This window comes from Theropithecus gelada, chromosome 7b, assembly GCF_003255815.1.
Source record: "Theropithecus gelada isolate Dixy chromosome 7b, Tgel_1.0, whole genome shotgun sequence".
Lineage (NCBI taxonomy): Eukaryota > Metazoa > Chordata > Mammalia > Primates > Cercopithecidae > Theropithecus > Theropithecus gelada.
In genome coordinates, this window is record NC_037675.1 from 79,031,359 (window position 1) to 79,046,798 (window position 15,440).

Consider the following 15,440-nt stretch of genomic DNA (forward strand, 5'->3'; position numbering starts at 1 on the left):
TACCCAGTGGTATTTTTTAATTATGTAAGATTTCTATTATACATTAAATTTAGAACCTAGGCTGGGCACAGTGGCTCATGCCTGTAATCCCAGCACTTTGGGAGGCCAAGGCGGGCAGATCACCTGAGGTCAGGAGTTCAAGACCAGCCTGACCAACATGGAGAACCCCCATATTTACCAAAAATACAAAATTAGCCAGGTGTGGCGGTGCATGCCTGTAATCCCAGCTTCTCAGAAGGCTGAGGCAGGAGAATCGCTTGAACCCGGAAGGTGGAGGTTGCAGTGAGCTGAGATTGTGCCATTGCACTGCACTCCAGCCTGGGCAACAAGAGTGAAACTCTGTCTGAAAAAAAAAAGAACCTAGCTTACACATAAGAGATCAATCCATAATTTTCACTCATTTAAAAAACTCTATTACCATATGAACTCAATATTCAATGCCAGTAATTTAAAAAGGGGGCAGGACAGAGGAGACATGTAAATTTAATAATACGCATTGCAAACAGTAGGTACCAAACTGGCTTCCAGCCAGTCTTCGGCACAAGGAAGTTAGGATGTTTCAAAGAGCCCATATAATAAAAAAATTTTGGCATATCATGTTTCTAGAAAGGAGCACTTAATTCTCTTTTAAATACCAATATCCCTTTAGCTTGAAGATGGTAGTCAATAATATCTTCATTTTGTGAATGAGGAAACCGAGGTCCAGAGAACTGTAAAGTAACCTGGACCACAATATAGTGAGTCAAATTGTTGGGGATACAAAGATTAAAACTTGGCGTTGCCTACATTTTCCAAGCCGCCTACCCTCAGACAAAACAGCAGTGACTGGAATATCAAGAAATGTTCTCTCTTCTGTGAGACAGCCACAAAGAATACTTAGGGCAGAGCAGGGTGGTGTAGGGCAGAAACAGTTAGAGGGCTTCAATAGCATGAACAATACAGCAAAGAAAAACAGAAAAAAAACCCTAATCCCAGATACACTAAACCCCAAAGACAGATATAGATCTTTAATTTAAAATCAAGTGAGTTTATTCATGGAGAAAACAGTAACAAAACACCCTTGGGACTTTTTTATTTCAACAATTAAAATTGCATTAAAAAGCCAACAGGGAGTTTGGAGACCGAAATGACATGTGGAGAAACTAAATTCCCCTTTCCTTGGGTTTACATACATTTATCTTTTAGGCAAGAGAGATAGTTGTGATTAATTTCTTTTCTAAGAGACAAGATTTTCCAGTTCCATTGTTTTCATGTGTAAAAGATTCTTCTGTGAGAGCCAGAGAAGACCAAAGAATTTGATGATGGGAGGGAGTTAAGAAGATGAGACTAATAGCTGGTTCACGGAACCACAATTTTACCATAAATTACCAGATGCAGTGGAGGGAGAGGTACTGTATTTCCCATTAATAAAATCTGAGGTATTTAAAGACTCTGCAGACATACAAATTCGCTTCTACCTTCCTCAAAGGCAATGGCAGAGGCTGAGAAGGCTGTCGTGGAAGAACATACCCCCTTGGACTGACTTCTCAACATTACAGCCAACATGTAACTAGGATCAGACCATGTCACACACTTCTCTGAGCAAAGTGGCTAATGAGTTTACTTCTGCATGGGTTCCAAGGCAACAGTGTGATCATCAATGAGTTCTTCCCTGTCTCTGTTTTTGGCTTGTCTGGGTGCTGAAGTCCATGGCAATATGCAATAACATGGTCATTTATGGTAAGCAGGTGCCTGAGTAAAAGAATGGGATCTCCAAGTCTCAGCTGTCAGGGTTTATCCTGGCCCGTTTTACTTGGCTATTCTGGTCATCCAGATGGCAGAAACCTTCTGTACTGATGTCTCTTTTTTTATCCTCGATGGGTTCTAGAGGGAAATTCTGGTCTGTGGCCAGGACCTGTCGGACAGTCATGTTAACACGAGCAGTCTTCAAGTAGCTGGCACACACCTGCCAGTCCTCCATAGAACAGGGCTCTATCATTGAATCTCTGGGGAGGACAGCAGGGAGAGGTGCCTCTAGGCAGTGAGGCAGGCCTTCCCCGTCTGGATTTGGAAGGACACGAGGGACTGCGTGGTTCAACAGGCGGCTGAAACCCGACATTATCATGATGTCACCACTGTGCATAAACATGGCCGTGGGGGCCTCATCCCTTTGAAGACCACCCAGGAGAAAGATGGCAGACTGTCCAAAGCTACAAAAAATAAGTAAAAACAACACGCAAGAGTAAGTTTTGTTTATTAACTATGACTGGGAAAGTTACTGCCAACTGTGTTATTTTCTAATTTCAACTTGATATTTATTGCTCCCAAATCCTCCTTTTAAAATTGTGCTAAGATCCTTCTCTTCTGGCTTGTGTATATAAGTGACCAACTCATGACCTTCTACCTATACTTACAACAGCCCACAGAACTGCTGCAAAATAAAATCTGATGCAGTTAAAAAAGCAAATGAAGAACTTAGCTTTAACATTATCCATTTAAGCTTTATTGATGCTTTTTTTTAAAGACAGAGCCTTATTTCGTCACCCAGGCTGGAGTGGCTGGAGTGCAGTGGTGCGATCTCGGCTCACTGCAACCTCAGCCTCCTGGGTTCAAGTGATTCTCGTGCCTCAGCCTCTGGAGTAGCTGGGATTACAGGCATGTGCCACCACGCCTAATTTTTGTATTTTAGTAGAGACAGGGTTTTACCATGTTGGCCAGGCTGGTCTCAAACTCCTGACCTCAAGTGATCCACTGGCCTCGGCCTCCCAAAGTACTGGGATTACAGGCATGAGCCACCATGCCCAGCCTATTGATGTGTCTTTGAGTCTTTCAATAAAATCATTTGAGTTCTTTACTATGTTTACCATTCTTCATTTTAAAGATAAGGCAATTAATAAAAGGCACTTTGCTGAGATACAGGTGCAAAACTTGGCACAAATTTAAACTTACTTTTAGGGAGACAAGGAGAATAAACCACTCAGGCTTTTGTGCTTTGCTCTATATTTTGCTCTTCTATTCCAAAGGTCACTCACTTTGCTTTTATGGCCTTCCACTTGTCTATTCCACAGAGCACTGACAATACCTTTCATTATAAAAAGTAGGCTATGGCCAGGTGCGGTGGCTCACACCTGTAATCTCGGCACTTTGGGAGGCCAAAGTGGGCGGATTCAGGAGTTCACGACCAGCCTGGGCAACATGGTGAAACCCCATCTCTACTAAAATACAAAAAAAAAAAAATAAGCTGGACATGGTGGTGTGCACCTATAGTCCCAGCTACTCAGGAGGCTGAGGCAGGAGAATTGCTTGAACCCGGGAGGTGGAGGTTGCAGTGAGCCGAGACCACGCCATTGTACTCCAGCCTGGGTGACAGAACGAGACTCCGTCTCAAAAAAAAAATAATAAAAAATAAAAATAAAACAAAAGGTAGGTTCCATATGTCTTTTTTTTTTTTTTTTTTGTGACAGAGTCTTGCTCTGTTGCCCAGGCTGGAGTGCAGTGGCCGGATCTCAGCTCACTGCAAGCTCCGCCTTCCGGGTTCACGCCATTCTCCTGCCTCAGCCTCCCGAGTAGCTGGGACTACAGGCCCCTGCCACCTTGCCCGGCTAATTTTTTGTATTTTTTAGTAGAGACGGGGTTTCACCGTGTTAGCCAGGATGGTCTCGATCTCCTGACCTCGTGATCCGCCCGTCTCGGCCTCCCAAAGTGCTGGGATTACAGGCGTGAGCCACCGCGCCCGGCAGTTCCATGTGTCTTAAACAGAGATAGTAACTATAATTTGTTAAAATTCCCAGAAGTGGAAGATTATAGTCCAGCCATTTTTTAAAAAGTTTAGAGTAAAATGCCTTAGAAAAAAGAATTAAATGATAAAAAGTAATCCCAAATCCCTGGAACTAACTCACCTGAATGACAGCAAGGGTTTGGAGTGATCTAGCTCAGATCTGTCTACGTGGATTCCCAGTGTGGAGTCCAGGCGGTAGTAATTCAGGATCCCTGCTTCGGGTCGGAAACCCTGAAATCCACAGGCAGCGGCTACTTGCTCTGAGAGGAAAGCCAGGTCAGAAGGGAAAGGTGTGTAATGATCTGCTGAGTATTTCTTTGGTAAATGTAGAGAGAATAAGAAAAATAAACAATGATCTCAGGAATATAGGAAACTGTGGCATAAGATTAATTACCACTTTAATCTTACAAAGTCACATTAACATATTAACACAGCATTATCTATCCATCTTTTTTTTTTTTTAAAGACAGGGTCTCATTCTGTTGCCCAGGCTAAAGTCCAGTGGTGTGATCATGGCTCACTGTAGCCTAGACCTCCTGGGCTCAGTGATCCTCCTACCTCAGTCTCCCAAGTAGGTAGGACCACAGGTGCGTGACACCATGCCTGGCTAATTTTTTTTTTTTTTGGCAGAGGCGGGGTCTCCCTATGTTGCCTAGACTGGTCTCAAACGATCCTCCTGCCTCAGTCTCCCAAAGCATTGTGATTACAGACATAAGCCACCATCCATTCTTGAGGTATCCAATGATCTAATAATGAATCATCCAAAAACCCAAGCACTGTTATATAACAGGCACTGTGCTATATACGGCATTGAGTCTATACATGAAGCAATTACTCTACCACCCTCTAGTTAGTATAGTATACTCTATCTGTAAATGAGATAGTTCTGTTAGGGTAAAAAGGCAACTCAAAACTGTCACTGCCAAGAGGTGCCCATGGAAACACAATGACTAAATATAATGTAGTATCCTGGGTAAGATCCTGGATATTAGAAAATTAGATATAAGAACAAAGATATTAGCTAAAAACTAAGGAAATCTAAATGAAGTACAAATGCTGCTATTACAGTAATGTATTACTATTGGTTAACTATTTGAGACAAAGGTAAAATCTAAAACTATCCTAAACTAAAAAGTTAATTTATAAAAAGGCAACTCAAATACTATAGGCAGTTTGGTTTTGGACCTCTCAGCTTGCAACATGGCTTAGTGGCAATTTGACTGGTCAATCTGATGGGATAATAAAATTCATTCCTCTTGAGATACTTAAAGAGAGATTTTTTTTTCTTTTTTGAGACAGAGTCTTGCTCTGTTGCCCAGGCTGGAGTGCAGTGGTGTGATCTTGGCTCATTGCAACCTCCACCTCCTGGGACCAAGTAATCCTCCCACTTCAGCCTCTTAAGTAGCTGGGACTGTAGGTGTGTGCCACTAGGCCCGGCAAACTTTTGTATTTTTTGCAGAGACAGGGTTGTGCCACGTTGCCCAGGCTGGCAGCAAACTCCTGACCTTAAGTGATCCGCCCACCTCAGCTTCCCAAAGTGCTGGCATTACAGATGTGAGCCATGGCACCTGGCCCAGTTGAGACTTTTTTTAAGGAAATAAAAGAAAGAGATCCTCCCACAAATGTATAATCTTGATATCTTTTTTTTTTTTTTTTTGAGACTGAGTCTGGCTCTGTCGCCCAGGCTGGAGTGCGGTGGCCGGATCTCAGCTCACTGCAAGCTCCGCCTCCCGGGTTCACGCCATTCTCCTGCCTCAGCCTCCCGAGTAGCTGGGACCACAGGCGCCCGCCACTTCGCCCGGCTAGTTTTTTGTATTTTTTAGTAGAGACGGGGTTTCACCGTGTTAGCCAGGATGGTCTCGATCTCCTGACCTCGTGATCCGCCGGTCTCGGCCTCCCAAAGTGCTGGGATTACAGGCTTGAGCCACCGCGCCCGGCCTAATCTTGATATCTTAAGCGTGGCCAGGAAGAAATACAACTATGTGGGCTAAAGAAGCCTATAAACAGAAAACAAAAGATTTAAGAAAACCTGAATACCTTACTGTCCCAGTTATAATGGTAGCCTAGGGTCACCCAACGCAGTTTCTCCAGTAAACTTCGGGGTCTCCGTTTGGTCACTTCTTTATACCTGCAAAGATTGGTGACAGAAGAGCATTTATTCATGTAAAATTGCAGCAATAGCCGTTTGTATAGACTCTGGAGTTAAATTTAGTATTACATGGTATAAGCTGTTAGCCAAGACTCAGTAGGAGAATTTAGAAGAGATAAATCAGTAGACCACAAATACATTAACAGAGAAAAACATGTTAGCACTTCCAATTTATACTTCTTCGTTCTAAATCCGCTGCTGAATGGGGTCAACTTTAAATCACAAGTCTCCAGCATCTCGGTAACGATAAAGAAAGAATGACAACAATGACAAGAGAAATGTCTTTACCAGTCCATGCGAAATGGTACCAAGAGCACTATGGGCAACCAAAAATATGACTTACAGAACATTTTCAGTTTGGTTTGCTAAAAGTAGGGTATGGTTAATCACAATGATTTCTATGTTTCTATAATGATGGTGGCGTCCCAGAATTGCAGGTTGGGAAAAAAAAGTTTAGCAAAATATAGTGTATAGTACAATAAAAAATAACTGGTTTAACATGACTTCTTTAACTCTGTGTAACATAGCTTAGATAACCGAGGCTTAGCTAACAATTAAGGCAACACTGTAACTGATTGGGTTTCTGACATACCCTTGTTCAAACCACAGGAGGTTTCTGTAAAAATGAGAGGTGCTCTTTCTGCAATTACATCTTGTCTGATCGAATCTATGTGATTAACTACTCTTTTTTTCTTCTTCTTCTTTTTTTTTTTTTAGAGATGGAATTTCGCTCTTGTTGCCCAGGTTGGAGTGCAATGGTGCGATCTCGGCTCACCACAACCTCTGCCTCCCAGGTTCAAGCAATTCTCCTGCCTCAGCCTCCTGAGTAGCTGGGATTACAGGCATGCACCACCACACCCGGCTAATTTTGTATTTTTAGTAGAGACGGGGTTTCTCCATGTGAGGCTGGTCTCAAACTCCTGACCTCAGGTGATCCGCCTGCCTTGGCCTCCCAAAGTGCTGGGATTACAGGTGTAAGCCACTGTGCTCGGCCCACTACTCCTTTTCTAAAGAGGAAGCTTGTTTGGCTCACCTCCAAATATCTAAAAATATGAGAATGGTAGGTCTAATGATTTAATTTTTCTCTGTTATTTAGATCATTGATCAATCAAATTTTTTTTTGTCCAAAAACTATGGCTGTTTAGAAAAGGAAAATATCATATTTCTTAAAGGAATCTGATTGTGACAGGAAATGACAAATATAAGAATAGAAAGTCTAAGGAGAAATTAGAGGGAAACTGAATGCAGTATAAAATCTAGTACTAAAGTAAATAGCAGACTTTGAGGGGCACGAAATTAAGACAGAGGAGAGCTCAAAGTCAGCTGTCAAATCAGTTGCAGCTTCTTGGCAGAGGGGAGTTGAGCACGGCACTGAAGAACGGGCAGCATTTAAACAGGGAGTGATGCAATAGGCAATATAGGCACACAGCACAAGCAAAAGCAAAGGATTTACTGAGGCCCACACTGTTAAGTGGCACTCATCTTGATGTTTGACAAAGAGTAATAGAAGCTATCTGTCCTCACAGAGTTTACATTCTAAGAAGGACATCATGACACATACATACATCAAGACCAGCAGATAAAAAGGAATGGACGAACACTGATTTATTTAGGACAGGTGTGCAGAAAAGAGACATAGCAGACTTGACTGATGGTCTGCTTACAAAGATGGTCCTTGGCAAGGTTCACACAATTCTCTGGAACTGTTAAGAGTGGCTTATTGCACCTAACCTGTGCAAACAATATGGCTCATGGTCAACACCTGCTTTGCTTCTGGGAGTTTGTGACTTTGGCATGTGTCAGGCAGAGGCTGCCTACATGACAAGCTCCTAGTAAAAACCTAGGCACTGAGCTTCTTTGGTAGACATTTCACAGATTTTGTTACAATCCATTGTCATATCCTGTGTGACTTCCTTGGGAGAGGACTTTTGGATGCACACACCTGGCTTTTCCTGGACTTTGCTCTAGGCCCCTTTCCCTTTGCTGATCTTGCTTTGTATGCTTTCACTGTGATGAATCTCATCTGTGAGTATGACCGTATGCTGAGTCCTGTTTGAGTCCTCCTGACAAACCATCAGATTTGGGTGTGGTTTTGGGGACTCCCTGACACAACAGGAGACAGACAACTAATAATTTAGGGAAAAACACAAGGCTTGGCCACTGACGGCAACTAGCTGATTTGAACAATTACAATATGGATAACAATCACATATTATTTAATATTTGTGCATAAAAACTGAAAAATGAAAAAATGTAATGTAGTTATTAACACAACTTGAGGTCTACCAATGTTTATTCAGCTAAAGGTACAAATCAAAGAATTTCCTGATGTTCTCCTCTAGAGAACATGTTCTATTTTAGTAGCCTGAGACAGAAAAATAAGTATGACTCATGTGGACTTTGTGGTTAATGGCAATATAGATGTAGTTCCAGAGTTACATAAGCACCCTACAGAGGTGATCCATTCTATTTCTCTTTCAAATATATTACTTTGTAGCCAATTCCTTATTTTAAGGTAATCTCTAGGATACAAGAAAATGATGTTGAAGAAAAGGATGATGATGATCATATGAATATTGAATCTATGTGTTTTTGAGGAAGGGGAAAAAGAGAGATAGATGGTAGAAGTGGTAGAAAAAGATGAAAGAAGTTGGTCATCTGAGACTGGAATCCAGAACTCAAAATAGATGGCACCCTGAGTATCTAAATGGCAAAGAGTCTTTTCAAAAATTTTATTTTTTGGAGACAGCTTCTTGCTTTGTTACCCAGGTTGAAGGGCAGTGGCATGATCTTGGCTCACTGCAACCTCCACCTCCCAGATTGAAGTGATTCTCCTACCTAAGCCACCCAAGTAGCTGTGATTACAGGCATGCACTACCACACCTAGCTAATTTTTGTATTTTTAGTAGAGACGGGGTTTCACCTTGTTGGCCAGACTCGTCTCGAACTCCTGACCTCAGGTGATTCACCCGCCTCAGCCTCCCAAAGTGCTGGGATTCCAGGTGTGAGCCACTGCGCCTGGCCTATTTTTATTGTTTAATTAAAACAAAAAAGAAAAATAGAGAGATGTGGTCTCACTATGTTATCCAGGATGATCTTGAACTCCTTACCTCAAGCAATCCTTCTGCCCTGACCTCCCAGGGTGCCAAGTGAGCCACCACACCAAGCTGCAGTCTTTTTTTTTTTTTTTTTAAAAAAAAAAAAAAAACAGTCCAGGGGTATTTTATTTTAACACCTATTATGCTATGAATCCATAGAAACTAGGTTCCAGCAGCTCAGGCTCCTTCCCATTGGTTCTCACAAAGTGTGCTTCTCTGGGTGGAGCAGGCTGGCACTTCAGTTGAACCCAGGTACCTTTCTCTTTGGCTTCCTTTTCTTATCATTTTCCTTCACATGCTTCAGGAAGCTATCTCAGCTCTTAGAGTGCTTAATGTGCTCAATACGCACATTAATTCTCTTGGCAAGAATCTTGCCCTCAACTTACTTGTTCACAACAATGCAAACAGCATGCTGGGGAACACCGTAGACTCTTCCAGTTTTGCCATGGCAACACTTGCGGGGCATTCCTTTTTGAACAGTACCCATTTCCATTCCCTTAATGTCGACAATATCATCCTCCTCTTTTTTTTTTTCTTTGAGATGGAGTCTTGCTCTGTTGCCTAGGCTGGAGTGCAGTGGTGCAATCTCGGCTCACCGCAGCCTCCACCTCCCAAGTTCCAGCGATTTTCCTGCCTCAGCCTCCCGAGTAGCTGAGATTACAGGTATGCACCATCACACCCAGCTAATTTTTGTATTTTTAGTAGAGACAGGGTTTCACCATGTTGCCCAGGCTGGTCTTGAACTCCTGACCTCAGGTGATCCAACCGCCTCAGCCTCCCAAAGTGCTGGGATTATAGGCATGAGCCACTGCGCCCAGCCGACAATATCATCTTTCTTATAGATATGCATATACATGGCCAAAAGAACAACTCTGTTTTCTAAAAGGCCTAGAAAACATCAGTCAGGTACCTTTCTTCTTTCCCTTTGTGTTTGTCATTTTGGCAAATGACTGGAAGATGGCAGTTCCAGCTGAAAGGCGCAAAGAGTCTTAAGAGCTCTACAGAAAGCCTTTGACAGAAACTGTCTGTATCCCACTTAATTTTTGCCCAGTGTTTTTCAAACTTTAATGTACATCAGAATCATCTAGAAGGCTTGTTGAAACTCACATGGCTGGGTCCAGGCCTACAAATTCTTATTCAGCAGGTCTGGGGTGGGGCCTGAGAACTGCATTTCTAATAAGTTCCCAAATGATACTTATGCTGCTGGTCCAGGAACTACACTTTGAAAAACACTATTCTAGCCCAAACTAAAAAACAAAACACAATACCTTCCATTTCTTTCTAGCTCAATAACAGATTGTTTTATTCTTTTTCTTTTTTTTTTTTTTTGAGACGGAGTTTTGCTTTTGTTGCCCAAGCTGGAGTGCAATGGCGCGATCTCAGCTCACTGCAACCTCCGCCTCCCAGGTTCATGTGATTCTTCTGCCTCAGCCTCCCAAGGAGCTGGGAATACAGGCATGCACCACCTGTATTTTTAGTAGAGATGGGGTTTCACCATATTGGCCAGGTTGGTTTTGAACCCTTGACCTCAGGTGATCCACTCACCTCGGCCTCCTAACAGTCATAGCTTGCTGCAGGCTCATGCAATCCTCCCCACCTCAGCCTACTAAGTAGCTAGAACTACAGGTGTGTGCTACCATGCCCAGCTAATTTTTAATTTTTTTGTAGAGACGGGGTCTCTCTATGTTGCCCAGGCTGGTCTTGAACTTCTAGTTTCAATCAGTCCTTTGGCGTTGGCCTCCCAAAGTATCGGGATTACAGACATGAGCCACCGTGCCCAGCCTCATTTTATGAAGAATCCATATTATCATATCAATGTCAGACTGATCTGAAACAATAAACGTAACAATAACGCAGCTTTGGAAATAATTCAAAAGGTGACAGTATTTTAGACATCTGATATGGCCGCAGCAAACTGCTTTTCCACCAAAAGATTTAGTCTAATATTCAAGAACAGAGTAATATAATAATTATTATAATTAACACAGGTTTATGTTATTAACAATAAAAATTATCAAAATTATAGTGACAGCATGAACAGAATCATCCTGTAATACACCTTTTCTAATTTAGTTCCTTTTCTAAGAAGCCAAAATAACATCTCTCACTGGGCACGGTGGCTCACGCCTGTAATCCCAGCACTTTGGGAGGCTGAGGTGGGCGGATCACTTAAGGTTAGGAGTTCAATACCAGCCTGGCCAACATGGTGACACCCTGTATCTACTAAAAAACCAAAAACTAGCCAGGTATGGTGGTGGGTGCCTGTAATCCCAGCTACTCAGGAAGCTGAGGTATGAGAATTGCTTGAACCCAGGAGGTTGCAGTGGGCCAAGATCATGCCACTGTACTCCGGCCTGGGTGACAGAGTGAGACTCCATCTTAAAAAAACCAAAGGACTCTAACTGTGTGATTACAAGAAAGGCTTTGGGCTGGGGATGGTGGCTCACGCTTGTAACACTAGCACTTTGGGAGGCTGAAGTGGGTGAACTGCCTGAGCTCAGGAGTTGGAGACCAGCCTGGGCAATATGGTGAAACCTCATCTCTACTAAAAACACAAAAAATTAGCCAGGCATGGTGGTGCACGCCTATAGTCCCAGCTACTTGGGAGGCTGAGGCAGCAGCCTGGGAAGAGAAGGTTGCAGTAGGCCAAGATTGTGCCACTGCACTCCAGCCTGGGCATAGAGTGAGACCCTGTCTCAGAAGAAAAAAAAAAAAGGGCTTTAAGTTTTTGAGTTATATTATAGAGGAGGACTGGTTCAAGGATGTAAAATAAGGCAGAGTTGAGTCTTACCTTGAAAAGCATTAAGTTCAGTCCTCATAACAAAAAGAAAAAAAGAATAGCTTAAAAACTTGCTTACTGCAAGAAAAATTCTGATCTTTGAGTGTCTATGCCATTTTGGGGGGAATGACATAAATATTTTTGTAAAGTATTAGACCCATGTAAGTGCATTAGACCCTCATTTTATATCCTCTTTTGAAAACTTGGTTTCAATTCTTGCCTTTGTATTTTCTGAAAGGAAAGTAGCAACAACTGTTAATATCTGCCTTCAATACGTGAGAGCAGGACTGGCCAGCACTAAACATTTCTTGTCTTAGTACTATTTAGGGACCTCTCTGGTTAACCATGGGCCTCTTGGGTAATGAAAATTCAAAGATTTGTTCTTGAACACTGTGAACAGTAAGGCCAACACCATTTAACATGCTTCCGGATCATTTTTAAGCATAAAATACTGAGAGAATCACTGAAGGGAGTGGATTGTTCTCTTTTTAAACCTGACTTATCCAAAAGGAGGTCAAGAAGGATCAGTACCAATACAACTCTCACCTTGAAGAATGCCGGAAATATGCTGGCACCTAATACATCTTTATCCAATTATCCAAAAGAATGTTTTCAAGCAACCATTACCCTAATTATTGGGTCTCACTAAAAAAGAAACATGCTATGCTCCCTGCTGCCTTCTCCAGGCACTAGCAGAAGGATGATGGATGGGTGGGCTGGCCACCTTCTCCCCTGGTGAATGTGCTCATACAGCAGTTTGCTTGGTTTCTGTCACGGGTAAGCGCCTTGTGTAAGTGTTGGCACTTTTCTTAGCAATCGTTTTTTCTTTTTTGAGACGGAGTCTCGTTTTATCGCCAGGTTGGAGTGCAGTGTTTGTGATCTTGGCTCACTGCAACCTCCACCTCCTGGGTTCAGGTGATTCTCCTGCCTGGGCCTCTCTAGTAGCTGGGACTACAAGTGCGTGCTTCCACGCCCAGCTAATTTTTGTGTTTTTAGTAGAGATGGGGTTTCATCATGTTGGCCAGGACGGTCTCGATTTCTTGACCTTGTGATCCACCTGCCTTGGCCTCCCAAAGTGGTGGGATTACAGGCGTAAGCCACTATGCCCTGCCACTCCACTCTTTCAGGGTTTGAGTGCTTTCAGTTTTCTCTCCCTTCTCAACCTGACACTCCCAGTCACTCATTGCAAATGGACATCCAACGCCACCATAACTGCTAACATCCTTTTGCTATCTTGCAAATATTCAGTATTCTCTAACCCTCTAAACTGTCTTATCTAACCATCTTCTGTTCTAAACCTTCACCATTCATCTCAAGTCCTTAGTTTTGTTTTTATTTCCTTCTACGTCAGTGAGAAAACAGAAGCCTGCTCAAATGATCCAGTGAACAATTTCAACTTTCCTCTCCCACACCACTAAACTTCTCTAAATTTTCACCTGATCCTTCCTCCTGGTTTCAGAAGTGGTCCTACTTCTTTCTTCCAAAGCTAATTCTCTACCTATACTATATCCTATTTCCCTGATACAGCTTCTAAGGCCTTTCTCCATTAATAGAATGTTTCTTCTCATACTTTCAAGTCCTCTTCCGAACTTGTTTTTTTCCTCTTGGCCTTCAAACATGTTTAATATTCCTACATACTTATAGAACAAACAACAAAAACATTTTCTCTGTCATTTATGCAAGCTACCTTGCTTATACCTCATCTCCTTCTACCCCTTATCCATCTTTCCTTCCCTTTATAATTAAACTTTTAAATAATTGAACATTTGCCTTCCTCACTCTCCCCCCTCACCGTAATCTGAATTTTGTTTATACCACTACTGAATCTAGTTTTTCAGTTTCATTACACCAATTAACTGTCAAATCCTAGACCTATTTGACATGGCTGGCCCTTCTCTTCCTGAAACATTTTCCTGTCTTAGCCTCTAACAGCATTTCTTCTGTTTTTCCTCATATCCTTCTGGCTGCTTGGTGTCTTTTCCTGCTCTATTTTCTTCACCCTGTGCTGATGCTTCCTGGGGCCAACAGCCGTCTTTTCTATAGATGAGAAAGAAAAGTGAAAAGAAAGGAAGAAAGAAAATCACATCTATTTTCAGCGCTTCACTATGGCCTTCATGTGTAACTCCCTCATCTCATCTCTTTCTCTCCGCATCCCTCTCACCCTTACGTTACTCCTAAGCTCAGTTCTGTATTTCCAAAATCATGCTGGACATCTCCACCTGGATACCCTATAGGCATTTCAAAAACAGTATGGCCCCAACTACACTAAGGATAGTCTCTGCTCATTCTTCTCTTCTTTCAATACTTATTTCCATTACAAGCCTTAGTATTACCCTCACTGCCATGTAGAAATCTGTAGATAATTTTTAACTTTTTCTTTTCTCTCACTTTTTATAATTGCTTGGTAACTAAGCTCTGTAGACAACATCTTTTTGAGGCCTTTACCATCTTTTGCATGGATTAAATTTTTTTTTTTCCTTTTTGAGACAGAGTCTTGCCCTGTCGCCAGACTAGAGTGCAGTGGCGTGATCTCAGTTCATTGCAACCTCTGCCTCCCAGGTTCAAGGGATTCTCCTGCCTCAGCCTCCTGAGTAGCTAGGACTACAGGTGCATGCCGCCATGTCTGGATAATTTTTGTAGTTTTAGTAGAGACAGAGTTTCACCATGTTGGCCAGGATGGTCTTGATCTCTTGACCTCGTGATCCGTCCACCTCAGCCTTCCAGAGTGCTGGGATTACAGGTGTGAGCCACAGCACCCAGCCTAATTCTTTTTTTTGGAGACGGAGTCTCATTCTGTTGCCCAGGCTGGAGTGCAGCGGTACGATCTTGGCTCACTGCAACCTCCACCTGCCGGGTTCAAGCGATTCTCTCACCTCAGCTTCCCTAGTAGCTGGGATTACAGGCGTCTGCCACCATGCCTGGCTATTTTTTATATTTTTAGTAGAGATGGGGTTTCACCATGTTGGCTAGGCTGGTCTTGAACTCCTGACCTCAGGTGATCCCCCCCGCCTCGACCTCCCAAAGTGCTGGAATTACAGGCGTGAACCACCGCACCTGGCCTAAATTCTTAATTGTGCTTTTTGCAACCACTGTATTTTCAGTCCATTTCCTCCACTACCACAGAGTTATTTTTCTGAAGTGAATAATCTGTTATTAATCCTGATAAATACCCACTGTTAATAGGACAAAGTCCACACTCTTATATGGCATGCAGAGCCATTTATATTCTGGCTCTAACTAACCTTTCTAGTCTCATCTCCAAGCATTTCCCATAAGGTATGCTATTCTCCCCGTTTTTCATGGCCGTGCCTCTGACTATACAGTTTTTTCTACTGAAATGCTCTACTCCACTCTCAGCCTAGCAGATTTTTCCAATTTGTTTTTTCATACACAGTTTACACTCACTTCTTCTCGGAAGTCTTTCTCCTAGCCAGTTCCTATATTGTTCCCCCAAAGCACCCTGCAACTTCTATTCAAGTATACATGCTTTGGTATTGTAAATTCCTTATTTAAGTACCTGGGTTCCTCCTTTAACAGTCCCTCCCTCACTGGCTTTTATTCTTCTTCATAGCTATCCTAGCATCACATATTTTCTAAGCCACAAATGTACATTATTTAATAAATTAGTGAAAATAAGAAAACTATATAGTCTTTAAA

General features: G+C 42.5%; 1 protein-coding gene and 1 pseudogene across 1 annotated transcript in view; both read right to left on the minus strand.

Moving 5' to 3' along the window:
* Positions 1-372: 372 nt before the first annotated feature.
* The window catches only part of ALKBH1 (alkB homolog 1, histone H2A dioxygenase), a 33,847-nt gene continuing 18,779 nt past the window's right edge, over positions 373-15,440 (minus strand). Inside the window, exons 4-6 of the mRNA XM_025392033.1 lie at positions 5,795-5,885; positions 3,879-4,072; positions 373-2,189 (exon numbers count right to left, since the gene is read on the minus strand). Coding sequence (XP_025247818.1) covers positions 1,760-2,189; positions 3,879-4,072; positions 5,795-5,885 — 715 coding nt within the window. The 3' untranslated portion in view covers positions 373-1,759. The remainder of the gene's footprint in view (positions 2,190-3,878; positions 4,073-5,794; positions 5,886-15,440) is intronic.
* LOC112628788 lies at positions 9,145-9,942 on the minus strand (annotated as a pseudogene).